Genomic DNA, 24,381 nt, shown 5'->3' on the forward strand with positions numbered 1-24,381 from the left:
GAGAAGAAAGTTCTTCACAGAGAGAGTCATTAGCCATTGGAATGGGCTGCCCAGGGAAGTGGTGGAATCACTGTCCCTGGAGGTGTTCAAGAGGGGATTGGATGTGGCACTTGGTGCCATGGTTTAGTCATGAGGTCTGTGGTGACAGGTTGGACTTGATGATCTTTGAGGTCTCTTCCAACCTTGGTGATTCAGTGATTCTGTGAAAGTCATCTTAACATTTTCTTATCAGAGAACTTCCATTCATTCTACATCCTGCCCATTCTGAAAAGAAGAGCAGTGTCAAATGAGCCTTTTCAATACAACCATGGCTCAAATGTATCCTCTAAGGAAGAAGAACAATGTAGGCCTCTAGGCCTTTCTGGAGTCTTTCTAGAATTTTTGATTGAAGCATTACAGAAATGCAACAATTTCTGACTAAAAAGATGTGCAATGCTCCCTGGGGAAGATCAGAGGATGAAAACATCCTATTGACCTTGTAAAGCATGAGAACTACTGGATTGAGCTAACAAATGGCTTTGGGCAGCATTTATGTTCCTTCCCTCTGTTTTGTGTGGTTGTGAGGAACAAAATCAGCAGTCAGAAATAATGGTACTGAAATTTGGGGTAAAAAGGATAGGGACAGCCATGACTGGAGAGGGACTGGTTTGGCTCCCTTCCTGCCTGTTCAGTGCTCATAAAACAGCACTGCACCTTCACTTTCACAGTGCTTTCCTGGAAACACTGAGTCATTAGCAGGTAGGTGATCACAGTAAGTGAACTTGTCCTGGACATTTTCTGCCTCTTCAAATTTCTCTTCTGAATACAAGATTTTCTGGCCAAGCCATCAGGCATCTCCCCAGTCCTATGTCTTTTTGCTGTATAACCCTTCATTGGCCAGTTGTAGTTGCAATGCCATCTGTGGTGGCCTCGTTACCTGTCCACCCCCTGCTTTCACCTTATCTTCCCCCATTGTCTCTGCAAGTCCACAGCTGTTGTCTGTGCAGGTGACAAGAAGAGTGTTTTGGGCAGCTACTTGCTGGTGTTTCCTACAGGCTTCTGGCTGCCATTTCTGGTCAGGACTCTGGACTTGCATAGTTGTACTGTGGCTCCACGTGCTGTGTGTTGTGTTGTCTCAATTGCTCTGCAGCTTGATAAATTTCTGTAAGTGTCTCATTATGCAATTAATTTCAATTGCAATTCCCATCATCTCTTCTCTTCTGTAGGCATGCAACCCAGCAGGAGACTAATAAAACCATCACGACGAGCACCAAAGCCATCAAGCAGCTGTCTGAGGTTGTCAGAGGCTCATCCAGGGTATGTGTCATTCAAGATGTTGTTGAGGGAATGTGCTGGGTCTTAGAGAGGGAGGAATAATGAATAAAGGAGTGGTAGTGGGTGCTTTAGGGCTGTTTTATCTTCCTTTCCTGTTATATAATAAGCAGAGCTTCCATTTATAAATGACCAATGGGAAAACAGCTGCAGAAACCAGTTCTCCCAAAACTGGATAGTGTAGAACTGGAAATAAAGAACTTCTCAATAAAACCTGGAGTAGCTCACAACTATCTCAAGGTCTCACTCACATGAGCTTGGCACTGGTTATGCATTGGGTGCACTGGATGCAGGTGACTTTGGAAGTGTCTGGAAAGGGCAAAGCAGTCAAATATGTCTGGACATGACATTCATTCACTGTTCTGTTCTTCTGTGAAGGAAGCAGTGAGGTTGGTAAATTAGAGGCTGTGGCCAGATCAGTGCAGGACTTTCAGTCACGGTTTACCCCACAGCAACCCCATCTGTTGTACAGCCAGAATGTTCTTCTGTTGTCATTAGGTTCACCTCATGTGAACAATATTGTCTCAGGAGTATGAGTAACCCCCATCTCTTAGTCGCCAGAGCAGCAACTCTCATCTTTATAGCCTTTCCACAAAGGCCTTTATACCTCATAGGTTCCTACTAGCCTTGGCCTGTTTTGTATACATCATGGAGAAAACTGAAGCATACCGTGGAGGTTAAACTTCAGCTGGTGTGAGAGTTGAGGAGGAGTTTCGTCCACATAACGAGTGATTCAGCTACTGACATGAGAAAAAGGACAAGTCTTTTCTACTTGATTCTGCCTGGCAGTTTTCCATTATGTTCTTGCTTCCAGCAAGTTTCTGGGTCAGGGACTTACCTGAATTGGTGTTTTATCCTCACTCACTTCCTGCCGTTTTCCAAAGTCATATATTACTCCAACTCTGTTCTTACTGTCCTTCCATCTAGAAAAAAATCTCTGCCCTAAACACACAACTCATCTCTGTCCAAGTGTTTTTTACATCCTGGATTTATGTCACTTGCCAACAGGCATATGAGATAAGGCTGTAAGAGCTGAATCACTCCAGGCCACCTTTGTAACCTGTGGAAGACCATGTGCAATTTAGCCCACCATAAAAAAATGAATGAATGATGGTCTACTTCAGAGGATGGGGAGAGAACTCAGCAATGATTGGTCTCCATGCATAGACATCAACCTTAATGCAGAGATCAACCGTAATAGTTTAATCTTTTTTAACATGTTGCTTTAATTATGGATGAACCTAGGGACTACTTTTTTCTTGCATACTCTGAGAATGATCACATCAGATCTGGATGAAACAGAAGATACTTTCTTGGAGATATGTGCATCTTCAGGGTTGGGGTTTTCTTGGTGCTGATCCCCTGACTCAGTTTTGTGACATAAATTGGGTCCAAAGGTCATGTTAAAGTAATTATAATGCCACACAAGAATGTCATTTTCCCCTTAAGCCTGTGTAGTGTCCTATAGACTGTGTCCTAGTGACTGTAGAGGACTCTCAGGAGAACAGGCTTTACTGTCATGGGGGAAAAATGTAACATTAAAGGGAGAATATTTAAGAACCAAAGGAATTAGACAAAGAAACAGTTACAGTAATAAAAGGAATTAACTTGCCACTCTCTACAGATACCACATTATAACTTTCCCTGCTCCCTCGTCAATTACTTGAACAGATCTTGTGTTTTTAACTCTTCTTTTCTAACAGTGTGCAATTTAAGTAATGAAACCTACAAATTCTAATACAAAGCCTGTATACCTCATCCTTTAGATAGATTAAATAGTTCTGGTGGGCATTGACTGCTGGTTGGTAAGTCCCTCTTGGAGATCTGGGTAACATTGCAAACTTTCCTCACATACAATTTCTCACAGCATGAAAAACCTTCCATTAATTAAGGACATTATAGTCAGTCCTTTCTGATACATTATGCTGTGTATTGTTTTGCATGCACACATAGACAACAAATGCTCATTTTTCCTTCCTTCCTTGTCTTCCACCACCACCAACATGGTTCACTGTGGGTCTTTCTCTGATGTCCCCTGAAGCTTCAAGTGCTGCTGGAGCTATTGGAGTCAGGATGCCCAACTGAGCAAATAAATAGTTTTTCAGGAGCAAAAATACTGATGTAAATGAAGCACTGGGATACAAGGCAGGAGACTGATATAAAATAGCACATGGTTATATTAGGGCTTCCTTTCAAACTAAGCTCAAAGGACTTAAATAGAGAAGCCTATCAGGAATGCAGAGTTTTGTAGGATGAATGCTGGACCATTAGATCAGCTCTCCAGGGTGGCAATCTTCTCTTCCTTTGCATGTGTAACAAACATAAGGTTTATAGACCTTTATCTCCAGAGTGGGAATAATGATGCTTGCTCTGTTCTAAAAATGGTTTTAAATCTTTGGCTGGAGAACTGCAAGACTGGGATATTCTGTGTATGAAAATATTACCATTAAAAATTAAAGACCTTTATCCCATCCATTATAAAATTTATGTTTGTATCCTTAGGCAGCTGTCTGAAGCAGCTGAAATTGATGTCAAGTGAATATTTCTGCTTAGTAGCTTTAGGGTAGATGTGGGTTTGTTTGCTACTCCTTGCAGTTCGTTCCCTTCTGTGAAACCTGGGCACATAAACTCCAACATACCAGAGATGCAGAAGGTAGAAGAGTTCCAGGAGAATTTGTGTTGCACAATAGTGTTTGGGTTTGGTGACTCCATCATAGAGCATCAATTTTGCAGCAGGTTGGATAGTTGCATCAGGCTAGGCTGGGGTTGTCTTTCTGAGAACATCCCCAGCAGATAATCCAAGGCTGGATTTTATTAAACAGAAGCAGGATACTGTGCTGCAACAATTCTGGTGTTTGGATGCCAGTAAGTTGTTCATTTGCTTGGGTTTCACTGTCTTTAAGAAATGGTGTTGGAGTGAGGCCCTCTTCATGTAACAATCAGGACAGCAAAATGCCCCACTCCATATCCCTGCCACAGAAGGTGTGCAGCCTAGATAGCAGGCCACACTGTAGTCATGACTTGAGTGCTGTCTTGAATATCCAAGGTGACATTTTTTTAAATTGCTTTGGTCTGAAAGATCAAAGCATCCTGTGCTGCCTTCCTAAAATAAACCCTCATAGCATCCTGCCAACCACAGTGAAATTGAATTTTTAGGATACTATTTGTGCCCTCTTTGTTTACCTGGTGTCTCCCACCAGGACTGTTTTCTCATGGTCACAGACTCTACTGCTCAATTTATCTCCAGATATCTGCTAACCTGGTCCTTGCTTTTTCAAAACAGCAAGAGCGACTTCAGCTGGACAGGTTGAAGAACCAGCTGTCTGATGCCATCCAGAGATATGGAGCTGTGCAGAAGGTGAGGGTCTCTCTTGCTTCCACTTTTCCACATGTGAGTTTTGGAGGAGAAGTGTTAAGTGTTACCAAGCATGGCTCCCAGGAGCATGGACCCTCTTCACAGAGCTGCTCACATGTGGTTTCCTCCCTCTTTCCTTACTTTATCAGTCAAGCAGCGTGTTATCACTTTGAAACATGCAAATGCATATGGCTGCAGAATAATTCAGCAGTAATGGAAAAGGGAAAAATAAAATGCTTTGGCCAGCTGTGCTTCTGGAAGGACCACCAATGGTACCAATGGATTAGACATTTTATTTTGGTGTGTCAGGGCAGAAAGAGAAGTGATCACAAAGTGCCCCTTTCACCTCTTCTGCTTAGAGAAAATGCTTGAGCAACCTTGCTGATTTAAATGTTAACCCATGTTATGGTTCTGCTGTGTGATATGACTTTGCCAGAAGATTGCTGAACACATCTTGTGGGCTGGACCTGTCACCAAGATCAAGTTGTTTAATAAAACAAACAAAACCTGAACTCCAGCTCCTTCATTTGCTTCTTGCTCTCCCACTTTACCCGGGGGAGACTCCACTGATAAGCAGATTTGCTTTGCTTTTAAACACTGTAGTAATGACTTAAGCTTACCATCCTCAAACTGCTTCTCTCCCTTGCAGTAACAAGTTTGCACCTGGATTAATCTCTGGATTAATCTAAATACAGCCTGCACAAAATCTGATTGCTTTCTACTCACTATTTCAGTGACTTTGACCCATGCCTGCAGCACAAGGGAGGCATATATGTTGTAATTATATAGGTGTAATGAACTTTGGCTAGCAACATGCACTTAATAATGTTTTTTCCGTTAGAAATGGTCTCTGATGATTGATTTTGCAACACTTGCTGCTGCTGGTTTAAAAAGAAATAAATATATAAAGACATAAAAACACATAAAATTGCCCTTCAACAGCATGTGTATTATGTAATGGCATTGCATTAGCTCTACCACTGTCTCATATTTTGAATTATTTCTCTGTCCTATTCAAAAACATAACCATGTGGTCTTGAAATGCAATAGCTTTAACCCTTAAATGAGAAGCTGGAAGGATTTAGGTGAAGCTAAAAAGGGGTTCAAATGAAAATTCAGGGACTGTGCATGTAGGTTTTTTTGGGGTGGTTAATGTAAAAACTCTCATCGTTTCTGAAGTGCCAAAATTAGCTGTTGCAGTTTGTGAATGCCCAGTTACGTCAGGAAACCAATCTGAGTGCTAAATTGCTACTTATCAACGTCCTAGCTGTCAGTTCTTAAATGCATGTTTCATTTTTGATAACCTTGTCTCTCTGGAAGCTTTGAAGACTTTTAAATCCGGCAAGACCCAACTTTTCAATGTGGTTATACTCCCTTTCTTTTTCTTAATAATAAGAGCTTTCCTCTATGTCCCTTTCTTCCAAAAGTAATAAATTCATTTGATTCCTTCCCTAAGTGTTTGGACTATTTTCTGAGCCATTTTATCTTTTTTTTTTTTTCCTTTCCCATTTCCACAGAAAATAGCAGAGAAATCCAAAGCTTTGCTTCCTACTGGGCAGAGAAGTACCAAACAGGTAAGTTCACATGTCTCTGTTTGACAGTAAGTGGTGTTGCTACAAAAGGAATGTTTTCTGACCCCACTGAAGATGCTGAAGAGCATGGTGCTTCCCCACTATCTACAGTGAAGCCAGTAAGGTGGTGTTCAAATAAAGATATATTACATCTTTGGAGGTGGAAGATACAGGACCTAGGAAATAAGACGTATACAAGGCCTGGTTAATCATTCTCTCTCTCACGGGGCTACTTTTCCATCATGGATGGGAATTTTGTCTATTCTCAGATATATCAAAGAGCATCCTGTAACCCCCTCCTTGGAAGCTGGGCTCATAGTCTAAGTGAAATCACGTTGCAAGAGTCATTAAGGGAGTGCACAACGGGGCTTTGGAAAGCACCTTCCCATTTCTGAGAACCGCTGTTAGAGCATGCAGCAGAGATGGTAATGTGTTTCAGGATACAGTCACTTCTGGTATCTGCTTATGTGTGGGGTAGACATACCTCCAATCCAGCCTTCTCCTTCTGCACACACTTTTGGTGCAAGGCAGCTGTTCCTCCTTCCAGAGAATCCACGGCAGGAGAGGGAGGATTTCAGGTGTCCCTCAGCTGTGACACGGAGCCTGAGACTGTGAGGCCAGTGGTAGGAAAGGTTAGAGAGTTAGAACAAACCTGTTGTCCTGGGCTAAGTCCATCTCACAGTGCAACAATTGGGTATAATAAAATATAGTAATGTTCAAACAGCGCAGAATAGATTATCCAGAAAATTAAAAATATAACTGATAGCCTGCAGAAAGTGTGCAAACTAGCCAGTAATCCCTCTGAGCTTAGGAGATGAAAAGAATTCTTCTTTTTAATGCTTTTTAATTATGATGCTTCTAACATCATCTGCTTCCCACAGAATGAGAAATATGTTATTGTGCCCATGATTGAACAAGTTCAAGTGATATTAAACCCAGGAGCAGACTAGGCTGACAAGCTGAGGGATCCTCAGGATCCATCCCTGGCAGTGCCTAGCAGGTACAGTCTGGTTTCTGCATCCCTATGAGATCTGCAGCATGTCTTTGGACCGCTTCCATCTTTCCTGGCTCCTCACTGACCGCACTTAGCCATCTATCTTCTCAACTGATGAGGAGGACAGTGGGCTTTCTCACCATGCAGACTTTGTGGGTGGTTCCCCACAGGGAGTGGGAGAAGGGGAAGCACATGTCTTTTTTAGCTGACAAATGAGTTTTCAGCTCAAAGCACACCGAAAATCTGAGCAGACACTTTGGGGTTTTTTTAAGAGGAAACTTTCCTGGCAATTTTTAGAAATTAAAATTACAGTAATTGTCATAGTGTAATGGCACCCCTCTTCATTTCCTGCTGCTCACAGGGAGAGGGAAGGATAATTACTGCTCTGGAACATGGCAGTTGCCAAAAGAGATGCCTTTGTTGCTTATTCTGTAAGCCTACTTGACCCATCTCTCAAAGGTCAGTAAATTATGTTTCTTAGGAGCACAGAACTTGGTAATAAACCTCTATTTGCATATACAAGCATTTTTCTCCTGACTGCATCAATTTATTCGTGCTTTAAATGGACTTCCTTCTCACAGGAAGCATCATTTCTCTCTTTCTTCCTGTGTTTGTGAAGTTGTTCTTTTTATATGATTAGAGTAAAATTCTTATTTTGGGGTAGCAGGATCCAACCCTTGTCTTTATGGAAGAATAATTTTTTTGGCAGCAATATCTGCTTAAACCTCATATATGCATGTGTACAAGTAATGACTCCAGTTATTTGGGCTCGTATTTTTGCAGGGTCCTTATCATGGTAGATGCTGCATAAGCACAGCTATTAGATTGTGCCACCCTGAGGATCTCTAAGCAAACACCAACAGGCTGTTTGTAGGCTAATTAAGCATGAGGGTTTTTTTAATGCAGTAGATGCACCTCATGCTGGAATTCCAAAGCTTACTTTGAAACTGGCTTCCACGTTTGGGAGAAGGTTTGTGTTTGGCTGAAATGCAGAATTGAGTTTCTTGTAATCAAAATACAGCTCTTACCCCAACCAATGGTGCTTTTTATTTGCACATTTATCTTGCTGATTCTTAACATCTTATCTTAGAACTCATCCCAGTTCCTGATGTTCCAGCCAGGCTGATGTATCTTAGGAAATCAAGCCTTTAGCTTTGGTGACACTATATCTGAGATGTGTGGTAGCAATTGCTGTGTCTTTTCAAGGTCATTTGGTATGCAGCTACTTCTGTAAAAAGTGTTATGCCAGTAATGTCAGCTTTGTTTTAAATAACTATGCATCCATTAAAAGCTGTATTCTAATCAACACACTCCTCTGTTCCCAGGGCTGTCAATATGGAGCATTTAAATCACACTGCTATTTTTTCTTGACTTTATTCAAGTAAGGCTTTTGTTTGTTTTGTGGAGTTTTTAAGGTGGCAATTAAGGCAATTTTCCTAAGAAAAAAGTCCTTTTATTCTTTTTTCTCCCTGTTCAGGGCTAGGGAAATAGATTCTAATACAAGGATTTAAGAAGTGAATGGAACTACATTCATACTTGATTTTCTTTCTTTGTTCCCTACATTCCCAAGTGAGGGGGGAATTTATTCTGAATGGCCCAAAGTACTGCCCTTGCTCTGCTTCTGGTGGGTCTGGAAGGGGAAGATCTTTCCTACTCAGTATGCCCACAGCCTTGCACAAAAAAAGCCAATGGTCTTAAAACCACAGTGCTTCACTAACTTTCAAAACCCTCCTGGACATGATCCTGGGCAACCTCCTCTCGGTGATCCTGCCTTAGCAGTGGGGGTGGATTATATGATCTCCAGAGGTCCCTTCCAACCCTGATTGCCCTGTGATTCTGTGAATCCTCCATCTTTAAGGGCAACAAAACCTGTACCACAACCCTTGGGAAAATGTCCATATTCCTCTTTCTGCTTGTGGTTGCACACTGGTTTTATGAGGCAGTAGGAATACTCAGTGCTTTAGAGATGCATGCAAAAACATGTAAGAAAACCCTGTATCTTTAAAGGAGGTAATTTCAGAGACGAGAGATATCAGCTTCCAGTTACAAATTCTACAAAAGGAGAAAAACAAGAAAAGAGCAAATCTGTATAAAGATCAAATTGGTAAAACCAGGTTTAGGAGGAGGTTTTCCATTTCCTAAATTGCCCAAACAGCTTCAACATCATGGATTTTCCTTAGCAATCCCCTGTCAGACACCTGCCATGGGATAAGCTTGCTTTGGCTTCCTGTGTCTGCTGGTGTAGGTAGAAACTGCAGCTTGCCTCTATCAGCACTGGAGCGAAGGATTTTGTGGTCGTTAGCTGGGTTTTCTGGCTGGCTAGGTTTTTTTGTTTATTTCTTTCCTTCTTTGTGGGTGGTGTTGTTTTTTTCCTTCTTTCTTTCTTTTGTTTGAATGAGAAAGGACAGAGGTTTTTATGTGGGCAGAGGATGAAGGCAGGGGAAGGGTTTCTTTTGTACGAATCCACCTCCACAGCAGCTTGCTGGCTTCACACGCCGTGCTGATGCTGCTCTCCTCTACCCCAGCTCTGAGTCACTGCCGGAGCTGTCTCACAATCCAAAGGGTTGTTTTGTCTGGAATGAGCCAGCCTCACCGCCCAGCTCAACAAGCATCGCTTTGATGCTCCCAAATCCTAGGACCACTTTCCTTCACCCCAGGCTGGTGAGGACCCTGCTGTGTGTGGGAAGTGGTGATGTTGGGGCTGCTTGGAGGCGTTTGAGGTCATGGGATGAAATGTGGGTGTGAACATGCCTTGTTAATAGGAGAGAGTGTTTTCATGGAGAGCAAATCCATATGGTGCCCAGAGGCTTGGACAGATGACATAACTCAACCGGTACCCACGTTATTATTCTTCTACAGCCAGCAACAACTCTGCAAATGTTTTACACCTTTGCTTGTGATAGCTGCCTGGGTAGCTGCAGTGCTCCTTTATCCTCCCAGCTTGTATTTAAAGGATGTTGTAAATATTCATAAAGGATGTTGTAAATATTTATACCAACACAGGGTCATTCATGGAGGGGGTCTCTGTAAAGATGTGAAAAGCCTTTCTCACCTGTTGCATCAGATCTGGCTGTGGTTTTGAGGAGCGCTAGCTCCTGTTTCCTCATGAGTGCTGCTTTTTCTGCAGTGACTGTGGGCAGCAGATGGCTGCATGGTCCTGTACAACACTGCTGATATGGACTTGTTCATCTATAGATGTATCTGTGTACCTGTAGATACCTACCTCTATATAAATCTAATGCTAAGTCTAATTATAAATCTAAATCTAATTGCAAATCTGAATCTAAATTTAATATTAACACACAAATATAAATTCATAGTAGCAGGTCAAGGGAGGTGATTCTTCCCTTCTAGTCCACACTAGTGAGATCTCCACCTGGAGCACTGTGTCAAGCTAAGGAGTCCTCAGCACAAAAACGTCATGAATATGGTCCACTGGAGACCACAGGTCCACTGGAGACCACAAAAATGATTAGGGGGATGGAACACCTTTTCTATGAAGAAAGGCTGAGAGAGCTGGGGTTGTTCAGCTTGGAGAAGCTCCAGGAAGACCATACTATGGCCTTTTAGTACTAAAAGGTGGCATATAAGAAAGCTGAGGACAGACTTTTTAGCTGGTCCTCTTGTTACAAGACAAGAGATGATCTTGATGTTTAGTCAATACCTGACACTCTCTTCTCGCTGGTCCTCCCTTTCTTAAGTAGCTAAATTGCCCTCCAGAACCTCACACTAAGTCCTAATTAATGTTACCTGCTTAGAATAAACCACTATTTAGAATATTTAGAATAAACCAAACCAGGTTGGAAGAGACCTTCAAGATCATCGTGTCCAACCCATCAACCAATCCAACCCACCCAAACAGCTAACCCATGGCACCAAGCACCCCATCAAGTCTCCTCCTGAACACCTCCAATGACGGTGAGTCCACCACCTCCCTGGGCAGCCCATTCCAATGGGCAATCACTCTCTCTGTATAGAACTTCTTCCTAACATCCAATCTAAACCTCCCCTGGCGCAGCCTGAGACTGTGTCCTCTTGTTCTGGTACTGGGTGCCTGGGAGAAGAGACCATCATCCGTCTGTCTACAACCTCCCTTCAGGTAGTTGTAGAGAGTGATAAGGTCACCCCTGAGTCTCCTCTTCTCCAGGCTAATCAATCCCAGCTCCCTCAGTCTTTCCTCGTAGGACTTGTGTTCCAAACCCCTCACCAACTTTGTTGCCCTTCTCTGGACTCGTTCCAGCAAGTCAACATCCTTCCTAAACTGAGGGGCCCAGAACTGGACACAGTAGTCGAGGTGTGGCCTAACCAATGCAGTGTACAGGGGCAGAATGACCTTCCTGCTCCTGCTGGCCACACTGTTCCTGATGCAGGCCAGGATGCCATTGGCTGCCTGGGCACACTGCAGGCTCATGTCCAGCCTACCATCGACCAGTACCCCCAGGTCCCTCTCCACCTGGCTTTTAATGCTTTTAATCTAAAAGAGGGGAGATTTAAACTGAAGAGAAGGAAGAAATTTCTTGCAATCTGAGTAGTGAAATGCTGGCCCAGGTTGCCCAGAGAGGTGGGAGATGCCCCATCCCTGGAAACATTCCAGGTCAGGTTGGATGGAATGCTAAGCAACCTGATCTAGTTGCAGATGTCCTTGCTCAGTGCGGAGGGGTTTGACTAGATGACTTTTAAAGATCCCTTCCCACCCAAACCATTCAATGATTCTATCAAATACAAATCTCAATATATTGTCAGGTGTGGCCAGCTGAATGGAGACTCACCATGGTTGGAGATCTCTGTATGTAGCTTTTCTGAGCAGTAAAGGTCACCTTTGGCAGCATTGTCAGTGTGCTGACACCAGTGTAAGAGGAGAACAAACACAGGCCAAGATCCAAGAGATGATGAAATATAATGACCTGAAGGGTGGTTGTAGCCAGGAGGGGGTTGGTCTCTTCTCCCAGGCAACCAGCACCAGAACAAGAGGACACAGTCTCAAGCTGCACCAGGGGAAGTTTAGGCTCAAGGTTAGGAGAAAGTTCTTCACAGAGACAGTCGTTAGCCATTGGAATGGGCTACCCAGGGAGGTGGTGGAGTCACCATCCCTGGAGGTGTTCAAGAGGGGACTGGCTGTGGCACTTGGTGCCATGGTTTAGTCATGAGGTCTGTGGTGACAGGTTGGACTTGATGATCTTTGAGGTCTCTTCCAACCTTGGTGATTCTGTGATTCTGTAGACTGGATCTTCAGGACACAAGTGGCTGTGAGGGCAGTAGGATCTACATCAGTATGAAAGCTTGGATTTTGCTCACTTTATGGGCTTTTCTCACCTGTATGTTCCTATTTTCCATCCTTTGCAGAAGCCTGATGATAGAGTGATGATTTGCCCATAGAGAGTGGGAGTGGTTTTTGCTGGTGTGATGGTGATGCTTGTATGGCCCCATCCACCTCCTCCCCGTCAACCATGCCTTGCAGAAGTTGCACGGCAAGAGTCTAAATTGACTTTTTGCCCTGTCAAAGATCACACAGCAACTGGAGAAATCAATATGAAACCTTAGTCAGTGTGTCACCTTGCTCCAAAGTGAAGGCAGTGTTATTTAATACATTTAAACCCCTCTGTGGAGACGAATTACTGAAAGGGGAGAAATTGTATTCTTCCGAACCTACTTTGATGGCTGCATTTATCACATGGTTAAATGTGAACAACAATGGTATTTTACCATGGGGAAGCAAAAAAAAAAAGTATGTGGAAACAGGTTAACCCTTGCTTCACTAGAGTCAAGGCAAAAGTAATATTCAATCACCTTTCTAGGGCTTCGTGAGGTTTATTTCCAGAGTCTTGACAAGCACAAGCCCTACGAGGAGAGGCTGAGGGAGCTGGGATTGTTTAGCTTAGAGAAGAGGAGGCTCAGGGGAGACCTCATTGCCCTCTACAACTACCTGAAGGGAGGTTGTAGCCAGGAGGAAGTTGGTCTCTTCTCTCAAGCAACCAGCACCAGAACAAGAGGACACAGTCTCAAGCTGTGCCAGGGGAAGTTTAGGCTCGAGGTGAGGAGAAAGTTCTTCACTGAGAGAGTCGTTAGCCATTGGAATGTGCTGCCCAGGGAGGTGGTGGAGTCACCATCCCTGGAGGTGTTCAAGAGGGATTGGACATGGCACTTGGTGCCATGGTCTAGTCATGAGGTCTGTGGTGACAGGTTGGACTTGATGATCTTTGAGGTCTCTTCCAAACTTGGTGATACTGTGATCCACCATGTAATTCAAAGATACTTAGCCCCTTTCAATCCTGTGTAGAGGGCAGTGCTGTCACCTCCCCATCATGTATATAATCTATGAAATGCCATGTGTTGTTTCAGCTACTCCACATGCCAGCCCCCCCATCGACCTGGCATAATAAAACAGATTTGCTATCTCAGACTGTTTGCATCCATGACAATTATTCCTGATTTACTGCAAACACAAGGAAATGGAAGACCAGGTTTGTAATTTGGATTCTGTATTCTGGTGCCCAGCTGAAAACTGAAATCCAAGGTTGTGTTATTTTGCTGAATTAACTTTCACTATGTTGTGGGGTTTCACCTTCACTTCCAATGATAACTCAGGGTGCTTAGTACCTTTGGAGCTAAATGGCAAATCTGGACACATATCAAAGAGGTAATTCACATATATCTTCTTTACAAAGTACTCCAGGATCTGTAAGATAAGGTAAGGTATGTGCTGCAGGTGGTGTTTCCAACGGTTATTTCTGAGCTGATAGCAATATTTTGTGTGCTAAATAAAATCAGTGTGTTCACCTAAACACAGACAGTGGTTCTCCCTTATACTCTCACAAACTTCTCAATTTGAGAATGTACCTGTGTAGCAAATAATTCTCTTAAGAGACTTTTGACCTTTGTCCAACGGTCCCAAATATGAAATGGGATGTTTCATGACCTATGCCATGGGCAAACCCTGCTGAAAATTCCCAGGAACCCTGGAAGTGTTTTGAGCAGCCTGATCTAGTGGAAGTTGTCTCTGTCCATTGCAGGGGGGTTGGAGATAGATGACCTTCAAAGTCCTTTCCAGTCCAAACCATACAACGATTCTGTGTTTTCACAGATGGAAATGACATGGGAATTGGACTTGATATTTCTTACAGGTCACCTCCAGCTTGAGATGTTCTGTGATTTCTGTGAATGAAAAGACTGAGCCATGAGTGTTGTGCATCACTGCTACTGTCAGGAAGAAATCTACATTGCCCAGCTGGTACCTTCCTAGCCTTGCCCAGGTACTTCATGCCAGGAATCTGTGTATGAATCCTGGGGGAAGTGATCCAGCCAAGCTATCATGGATATTGTCCTTCTGTGGGTATTCAAATGGGCAATTTGGCATTTCAGTAGCAAGATGACAAGAATGCATCTTACTGTTTTCCCTACAGGAAAACACAGCAGCACTTTGCAGTGTCCCCTTCATTAATCCCATTTTAATTAAAGCTATGTTACTGTGTGGTACACTGGGATGAGCACTAGGCAGCTGGTCAGGCCAGTGAGTCTTTCATTGAATGGGTGTAGTGCAAGAGAACTTCTCTGCTGCTTCCTCAATTAGTTAAGTCACATCTCTTGTCTCTTTGTGCTCAGCCTGAGTACTCCAGATGCTGGAAAGGAGCTGAGAATCCTAGAGAAAGACAGGGTTTCCCTTGTGCCTCTTTCTCTCATATAGTACATTCCAATATCATAGAATGGTTTGGGTTGGAAGGGACCTTAAAAGGACATGAAGTCCAACCCCCTTGCAATGAGCAGGGACATCTTCAATTAGATCAGGTTGCCCAGAGCTCCACAAAGCCTGACCTTGAAAGTTTGCAGGGATGGGATGGGATATATCTTACACACATGCAGTATTTCCCATACTGAATGAAAAGTTAAAGTTATTACACTTCTTGAAAGTGTGTTTAGTTACATGTGATGGATGAAAGCCTTATGAAAACAAACAGTGGTACTGAGTGAAGGAAAGCTGACCTTCTGCCCCTGTGTGTGCAACTTCGCACATCAAAACTCACACCACAGACAAGAGTTTCCCCAGGTTGTTATTGATACAGAGAGCAAGCCATGGAGAAACCTATAGAGGCTGCATGGAAAAACTGGATGGAAATAGAACAAAAATAAAAGGATTCATTCCATGAACACAGTTTTCTATGGGGCAAAGCTGAACATCCTACTTCCCATTTGCAGAAGCCCTGGATCTGTTGTGAGTTATGGTTTGCATACCTCTCTTGGATAAAATGAAAAACTGAGAGTATTTTATTTTCTACCCTCACTCAGCCTGGAAGCTCCTGAATGAAGTAAAAGTATTGAATTGGTTCCTAGAACTGTAACTCAGTATTACACTTGATGCAATCAAATCTCTTGATCTGCAGTGTTTCTTGCTTTGAGAAGTTTCCCTTTCATCTTCTTTCCCTTCCTCCTTTCCTTTTCTTTCCCCTTTCTCCTTCTTCTCTCCCATTTGTCCTTCTTTCCCCTTTTTATTTGCCTTTTCCCTTTTTCTTTCCCACTTTTCTTTCCCCCTTTTCTTTCCCCCTCGTCTTTCCCTTTCTCTTTCCCCTTCCCCTTTCCTTGTGGGGGTACATTTTCATGTAGAGATCAGTAGTGGCACACTGAGAAACACAGATGAATGCTCTAAAAAAAAAACCAACCCAGCAAACAGAAATGAGTAATCAAAGCATCTGCTTGCAACACAACGGATCTCTGGTGAGCGAGGAAGGTGTTTTCTCCCTTTCTGTGCCTAGCAGTTTGTAATTGGTTTGGTGATTTAAGGGAAGGGACTAGGAATGTGTCTTTTGTGAGCAGCAGAACATAGTGACCTCTTCTGGAAGCTGAGGACTGGGAAGTTTGATGGCCCTATTGTGTGAACTACTTCATTGACCCTTATATTCCAGCATGATTAAAAGCACCACTGAAGAGCTGAACACAGAAGAAAAAAAATAAACAAAGCCTAAAAGAAAACCCCAGCAAACAAAAGCCCACAAACAAACAAATGAAAAAAGGAGAGCAAACAAACAAAAAAAGCCTTTTCCAGCAGTTACTGGGGATGGGGTGAAGGAAGCTGTGGATGCTGCACACTATGGAGTGCCATCTGCTGGCATAGGACTCAGACAGATACAGAAGCCTTGTTTTATAGCATTCAGATGAGAACAGTGGTGGAGAAGGCTTGATGAACTGTCAGTGTTAATAACAGTGAGATGAGGATAAAATCTAAACAGACTTGGAGTGGAACAGGGTGTTTTATGCTTCTGTTGAAGGCAGAGTCCCTGCACTAGATGGTGGGAAAATGCAGTAAGTAACCACCTGGTACATGTTGTCTGTACTGGGTAGAACATACATATGAAATAGAGTTGAAGTAAATCTAATATGAATGCATTGTGTGCACACATGTCTATTTTTTCAGGTTCCTATGGAGAAGTTTTAGGTTTGGGTCTCATTTACTGGGAAGCACTAGGGAGTTTGGCAGTTTTTGTCCTCTTTGCCAGTTAGTCTGGTGGTCTGTGATGGACTCCACAGGGCTGTGTAGATTCTCCCTCTCTTCAGTTTACATCATTTGGGCACCTTAAAGATGAAAGTAGGTTTTACATAGAATCATAGAACAGTTTGGGATGGAAGGGACCTGTCAAGGTCATCTAGTCCAATGCCCTGCAGTCACCAGGGACATCTTCAACTAGAGCAGGTTGCTCCAAGCTCCAAATAGTGTTTAAAAATGCTGAGTTTGAGATGTAGCCTTTTTATTATTATTATTATTTGATTTTGATTTTATATTTTTTCCTTCATGCCTCACATTTTGCAAAACTACATCCTCTGCATGTGGGATGTCATTTGTGTTCATGTCCTACACCAGCCCTGCTTGTTTTGAGCTTGTGAGATCCAACATGATGAAAACTCCTAGCATTGTTTGTTGCTTCCAAACCTCTAGGTATTGTGACCATGTAGAAACTTGAGTTCACACAAAATCCCTTATTGCTTTAATCAGCCTTTTGTCTTCTTGACTCTCCCCTTCTGCCCTCTTGAATCCCACTGCTCTCCTGCCCTCAGCTGTAAGAGGCTGGAAAACATTACAGAGTATACATTGTCAAGGGAGAGGAAAAGGGACATTGTTAAAGTGTGGTATTGAGGTTTGTGGGCTGGGATTTTTGCTTGCTTGTTTGGGGGTTTTGTTGTGGTTTTTTGTTTGTTTTTTTAGAAGTGTGGTTTTTTTTAGATTCCCTTGCTTACAAACAAGTGATTGAATGTCAGATTTGTTATGAAATAGAAATGTGTTGAATTTCGGATGCCCCTGCAGATCTCAAACATTTTGCAAATGAAGATATTTCAACGCTACTGGGCAAAAAAAAAACACATACTAATTTTACAGAAAAGGCAGAGGTAGGATGGGGATTGTGGGCTGTGCAGGAAGTCATATATAAGCTCATCAGATTTGCCTTTGTCACTGTGTTGTTGTCAAAGTGTTTGGTCCTGCAATAACCCATGTCATGAGTTACCTGCTTTGTTATGTCTTGGTTTGGTTTTGGGTTTTTGTTTGGTTTCATTTTCATGATGCTCAGAAGGAAATGGAGATTGATGGGTCTGGAGGTATGTGCAAAGAGGAATAGGCTGAGCATCTGTCATATTCAAGGATGTTAGACATGCAAGAAGTCTGCTGCTTTTTAGTAGACCTGACAAGTTAAGTCAGATGCTTTTGGGGAAGGGCTTCAGTGAGTTTGAAAGCTTCTGCCTAGGAATGAGTAGTGGAACTGGGCCATGACATCTTCATGGTGAGGGGATTTGAGGAACATATCCTCTTGCCTTCAGTAGGGTTATGTTGTCATTGGCCTGGCTTACAGAACAGGAAAGGTGGAGGGGAGAATTTAAGTATTTCATTGAGGTTCAGCACCAGAACGAGGGGACACAGTCTCAAGCTGCGCCAGGGGAGGTTCAGACTCGAGGTGAGGAGGAAGTTCTTCACCGAGCGAGTCATTCGGCATTGGAACCGGTTGCCCAGGGAGGTGGTTGAGTCATCGACCCTGGAGGCGTTCAAGGGGAGATTGGATGTGGCACTTGGTGCCATGGTCTAGTCATGGGGTCTGTGTTGATAGGTTGGACTCGATGATCCCCGAGGTCCTTTCCAACCTAAGTGATACTGTGATACTGTGATATGACTTCTTCACCAAAGCCATGTAGTCATTTTAGATGGTGACAGGAAGGTATTTTGAAAAAGGAGTGATGTGCCTCATTGCTCTGTTAATTTCCCTGAGTTTCTCCTGAAGAGCCAAGGAATGAGTGAGGTATTTCATATTTATCAAATATCATTACACTTAACATAGTTTCATAGTTTCTGTGTGTAAAATCATGCATGGACTTCTTTACTTAGCATGGCAACTGGTTCATCTGGGCAGGCTACTCCACTGAGTAGGATAAAGATGACTTTGGCTACATTTCAGGACAAGTGATGTGAGAAGACTGCTTGTCTGCAAAATCTTTCCTGTCAGGAAAATTCCTTGCTCTATGATTCATTTATGCCAAATGTGGGGGAATGAAATTCTGTGCGAGATGCATGAAGGAAACCCCATAGGAGAAGAAAGGATTTGGCAGCTGATCTGTAGAGCTCTTTCAATCACCTCTAAAGAAAATGCTGTGATGCCAGTATCGGTCTCTTTCCACATCTGGGCTTGACTCATCTGCTCCATTGAAAGAAGAAAGAAACCCAAAGAAATAATTAAAGTTCATTATTGCATGTGTATGAAATAGCATTATTGAAGTATCTACCTCACATTTATTTATAACCCTTCTTCCTGACAGAGCCTGACATGTTGCACAAACACCACTGAGTGATTATATATTCCTTGCCCAAAAATCTCAGAATGATGCTCTGCATTTTATTCATCACTTGTTCAGTCAAATTTATGTTCCTGCACAATCTGTACATTTTATGAGATCTCTTTTTGTAGGCACATTACTCATGACACCTGCAGAAATATCTAGAATAAGGTGAGGTGGAAGGGCTCAAATTTCTTTTTGCAAAAGTAGGTATTTTAGGTTTTTTCTGAGGAGAGCCAGACTGGGCACTGCCACTGCATCAGAGGGTGAGACTGGCAGCAAATACCACCATCATCAATACAGTTCAGTAGACACAGACTCGTACAATCACACAATCATAGAATCATAGGATCATAGAATTGTTTTGGTTGGAAAAGACCTCTAAGGTTGAATCCAACCATCCACCTAAGATCACCATGGTCATTAAACCGTTTCCCAAAGTGTCATGTCCACACATTTCTTGAACACCTTCAGGGACAGGTACTCCACCACCTCCCTGGGCAGCCTATTCCAATGCCTTACCATCCTTTCACTAAATAACCTTTTCCTAATATGGAATCTAAACCTCACCTGGCACAATTTCAGGCCATTTCCTCTCATCCTATCACTTGATGCTAGAGAGAACAGACCAACCCCTACCTCATGCCAACCTCCTTTCAGGTAGTTGTAGAGAGAAATGAGGTCTGTCTCTGCCAGCTTTTCTCCAGACTAAACAATTCCAGTTGCCTCAGCTGCTTCTTATAAGACTTGTTCTCTAGACCCTTCACCAGCTTGTTGGTTAGCACAAAGGAGTTATCAATGATGACACTTACCAGGACAGCTGAACTAACATGATTTCTCTTGGAAAAGTTCCTGAAACATTGAGCATTACCCAATAATCAAAGTCTTCTGTAACCTCAGCCAAATGATTCCTACAAAATTAAAGCATGAATCAACATCATTGGGAGACTGGCTGAAGAGCTATCTTAAGGGCCTGTCTTTTAGTCATTATCACACTGGTCTCATCCTATTCTGTCTGAAAAATGAAACCTGAAAATGGTATGGATTGACTCTGTGGCTCTGGCATATTAGCACAGCTGTGTTTGAGCTAAGCAGCAGCAGGGGGGAAAGCATAGGTGGTGGAAGCAAATAGAAAGACTCCAGCAGAAAGGCAATGTAAACTCCTCAGGGACTTTAAAATGCTGAGACAGATCGATGTTCCTTCACTGATGGGAAGCGTCACCTCTCTCAGCAGGCAATGTCAGTGGTTCATGGAGCACTTTCCATGGGGAAAGTCAGTGTGCAGCCTAACGATTATGATAAAATATGCAGTGATGTTAGGGACTCATCCAGCTTCCACGATTTGGTATGGAAAATATATGTTCAGCATTAACTACGCCAACCAATTCCCTCACTCAGTCTAATCTCAGATCAGCAGAGAATTTAGTGTCTGTAAAGAGAGGTTTTGCCAATGCTTTTCTTTTACTCATTTTTAAATCTGTATTGCTAGAAGTCCCCTATGGCAAGAAAGTTTCCAGTGGTGGGAAAGATGTTGGTTTATCTTCAGAAATTATTGTCTTCTCCAGAAGAAGACAAAGATGTCTGCCTCTAAATGGGACTTTACTCCCCAGAAGCTGCAGCAGCAACAGTAGTGCATGGACTTCCCTAATGGGTACACTTGTTTTGTAAAGATTCTAATGGATTCCTTTTACCATCCTTGCTTCTGAAATACGTCAGCACTACTGAGAGTTTTGTTCCCTGTGAGGAAGATCTGCAAGTGGTCCTATCTCAGACCCTGTCTTACCTGAGTGAGATACCTGTGCATTTTGGAAGCATCCTGGATTTGCCTTTGGGTTCTTTTCAGTTTAATTCCATGCTTATAGAATCACAGTTGGAAAAGATCTTAAAGATCATCAAGTCAAACTGTCAACCTAACACTACCACAAGCACTAAACCATGCCCCCAGGTGCCATGTCTACATGTCTTTGGGCAGATACAGGGATGGTGACTTCCAATGCTTGATCACTCTTTCAATAAATATTTTTTTGCTGGTATCCAATCTAAACCTCCCTGGCACAACTTGAGGCCATTTCCTCATGTCCTATCACCTCACTAGGTTATCTGGGAGAAGAGATCAACACTCACCTCACTACAACCTCTCTTCTTCTTTGTCTTCCTCATCCCCTTTCCAAGCAGCTTCTATGATCTTCGTTCATTATTGCTATTTCCTCCTGTGTTTTTGGTTAGCTCTCCCCCTTCTCGTTTCTCTGTCTTTCTTCTCCTCTGTCTTTTGCTCAAGTTGTTTCCCTCTGCAGATGCTTTGGCAGAGAACTGAGAGCAAAGAGCATTGAAGCCATTTCTGTGATGTGTGTAACCCCTTGCATAGCACATGATACATTTCTGCCCATAGCCATACTATTAATGTTTAAATTGTGCTCATTGACATGATGATACCTATTGTGAAAATAACAATACAAATATGCTTGAGGAACAGCTAGCAAAACAAGATAAGTGTTTCCAAATGCCCCAGGGATATACACGGGGTGGAGAGTAATAGGGAACATGATGTATTTCACTCCACAACAACTTTTCAATACAAGAGGATTTAAAACCTGCAGCAGTTTTTAGCATATTAAGTGTGTGGCACTGAAGCGAATTGGGATTAGTTTATGTAATGACTTCTCTCTGTGCTTTAGCAAACAACTTTTGACTCTAGTTTGTGAAGTTGCTCTGTTCAGTGGAGCCTGTGGAGGTCATAGAAGCATAGAATTGTTTTGGTTGGAAGAGGTCCAACCCTTAACCCAGCATGACCAAGTCACCACTAAACCTTCTTCATGCCTTTTTGATTCCCCCAGGGACAGTGACTTCCCCTCTTCCATGGGCAACCTGTTTCAGGGCTTGTCAACCCTTATATTGAAGACATTTCTCCCAACATACAGTCTAAACCTTCCCTGGTGCCACTTGAAGCCCTTTTCTCTTGTCCTATTTGCACTCAAAAGTGTTTTCTTTGTGCTTCAAAAGCTGAATGGATATGAAACACCACTGAATCAGGGTTGGGAGTTAGAATCAGAATCAATGGAAAACAGACTCTGTTCTGTCATTCAATCTGGTGTCTACACTGTCCTTTAGGTTGGACTTGATGATCATAGAGGTATTTTCCAACCAAAATGATTCTATGGTATGTCATGCTAAAAACTAATGAGCTGTACTGAAACAGTTTCAGTACAGGTGTTCTGATAAATAGTCAAATATCATAAAGCTAAACAGAGGTGTCAAATAACTTTTAAGGGGGCATCATGGGAAGATCAGGGATCAAAAAAGATCCCATTGATATCCATGAGCCATAAGCTTCACTAGGATTGAAATTAAACCTTCAGCAACTAAATCCCAGGAATTATCACTCCATTTTCTTGCTGGTATTCTTATCTCTTGGTCAGGGTTCCTCCTTGTAATACAAAAGCTCATCCTGGAGCGTGGTAGAGAGGAAGGTGATATCTGTGAAAAAGCCAATTTTAGCAGGGGCTTCCCCACTGCACTAGATCCTTCATGGTCCACATTGTACCTCCCTTGATTGATTTAAATTGACCTTCAGGCTTTTCCCCTGCTTCTTGCATTGTTCTGAGCACTAAATCCTGAAGAAGCAAAGACCTCTTGTCTGACCTGAGCACATTTCACGGATAATCACTGTGTCTGTTCTTCAGAGTCTATAATGTCTTCGAAAGACACAGCATTGAGCATCTGCTTTCTCCTCTCTCCCCAGCACTGGTTTGTTTCTAATGAAATATTTATTAAGAGAATGATATTTGCAGGCAGAGAAGGAGATAATTCATGCAAGCAATCAGCTCTAGGTTAACTGGAGAATGAAAATGTCTTGGACCGTAGCAAAAACTCATAATCAAAGGGCTCCCCAGCTATCCATCAAACAATCAATTACTGTATCCATTAGTCCCCTTTCACCACACATTAGAACAATTTACTAGACATGCTAATGTTCAGGTCAATGCTCCTTAAGGATGAGCAAATAGCAGAGGCATCTATCAAAATTTTGATGCAGTGTGATCTCATACAGGGTGAATATATAGCTTAGATCACTTCATATCCTCATGGTATTACTAAGTCTATTAAGGACCTGGTCTGTGAGGGAGATGCTGGTTGCTTCCAGATCTCACCAGCTGGAGAAAACTTGTCAAAAGAAATCCAGCATTTCATATGGTGCAGCCTTCTGTGTGGTGAGATAGAAGGTCATTCTGTGTGAAGCATGTAGAAACAAACCATGCAGCAGAAAAATGCTGGTGTCTTTGTCAATTCTTGGTTACTCTGACCAGATAATTGCAAATGCATCTTCTACTCTTAAATGTGCCAGATAAGGCAAGACAGTATATCCTCATGGACTGTCCTCATCCACTGCCTGGTAAATATAGTGGGATATCAAACCACACATGTGGAAGGAGTCTCTGTTAATTATTCCACAGTGTAAATTTCTGTCTCTGAAGGCAGCAAGACTCCTAATACAATCAGGTGAGAGAAATGGACACATCTTAGTTTACTCATCTGAGCTAAGTAGGGTGAATTGTTTTCTAGGAAAGAAGTCTACCATGCCTACAGCTGGGCATGAAAAGTGTAGGTCTCTACTTCTGAGCCTGACATTCAAGGCTCCCTTTATAGTCTACAACACAATCTGATGTGAAATAGCTGTCAATCTTTTAAATCTGGAGAATAGGATTCTTATCTCCATTGACTTTATTGACCATGTCTCCACTGAGTATAATGGGAGTCTTAATCAGGAGCTAGGAGGTCAGTGCTTCCAGTATGGGTATGTGAACCTTGGTGAGGTGGATTTCTGAGAGTTGAATTTGTCCAATGAATTCAAATGAAGAGATCTACTGTGGAAACATCTCAAATTAATGTTAGGAAGGATCCTACTTAGACATCTATGCCTCCCATCCTGAACTATCATCTACCTAATTTGTCCCTCTTTTTCTGAATGAGACACTTGATATATGATAGGAAAAACTGGCATCTAACTTTAGGCAACTCTGTTAACAGCTACTTAGTCCTATGAGCTGTTTATAGATTCTTAGAAAGTCAGTGAAGAAAATGCCAACAAAAAATAAAAGCTAGCAAAGCAAGGATATGACTTTATTGGGTTGAATTACCTGCTAGAAAAGCCCTCTTTCCTGTTTTAAGTAGACAGGGCACAGAAGGAAATAAACTCCCTGTAAATATGTCTCCTATTGTTTGCTGTGGTCCCTTTTTCCTCCTTGGACAGAGAGGACAGTGCCAGGGACTGGACAGAGAGCAGGGAGAGTGCCAAATGCTTTGCTTCTTGTGCAAAGTGAAGTCTTAGGTTGTGTTATAAAAAGCTCATC

At 42.6% G+C, this 24,381-nt stretch overlaps 1 protein-coding gene across 1 annotated transcript in view; it reads left to right on the top strand.

Annotated features, from left to right (window-relative positions):
* TSNARE1 (t-SNARE domain containing 1) overlaps positions 1-24,381 on the top strand; it is a gene marked incomplete at its 5' end in the record, with an annotated part of 308,499 nt that overhangs the window by 53,974 nt on the left and 230,144 nt on the right. The window contains 3 exons of the mRNA XM_068155430.1: positions 1,206-1,296; positions 4,595-4,669; positions 6,184-6,240. Of these exons, the coding sequence (XP_068011531.1) occupies positions 1,206-1,296; positions 4,595-4,669; positions 6,184-6,240 (223 nt within the window). The remainder of the gene's footprint in view (positions 1-1,205; positions 1,297-4,594; positions 4,670-6,183; positions 6,241-24,381) is intronic.

The sequence above is a fragment of the Melanerpes formicivorus genome, unplaced genomic scaffold (assembly GCF_026170545.1).
Source record: "Melanerpes formicivorus ecotype bairdi unplaced genomic scaffold, bMelFor1.0.p_v2 SCAF_32, whole genome shotgun sequence".
NCBI lineage: Eukaryota > Metazoa > Chordata > Aves > Piciformes > Picidae > Melanerpes > Melanerpes formicivorus.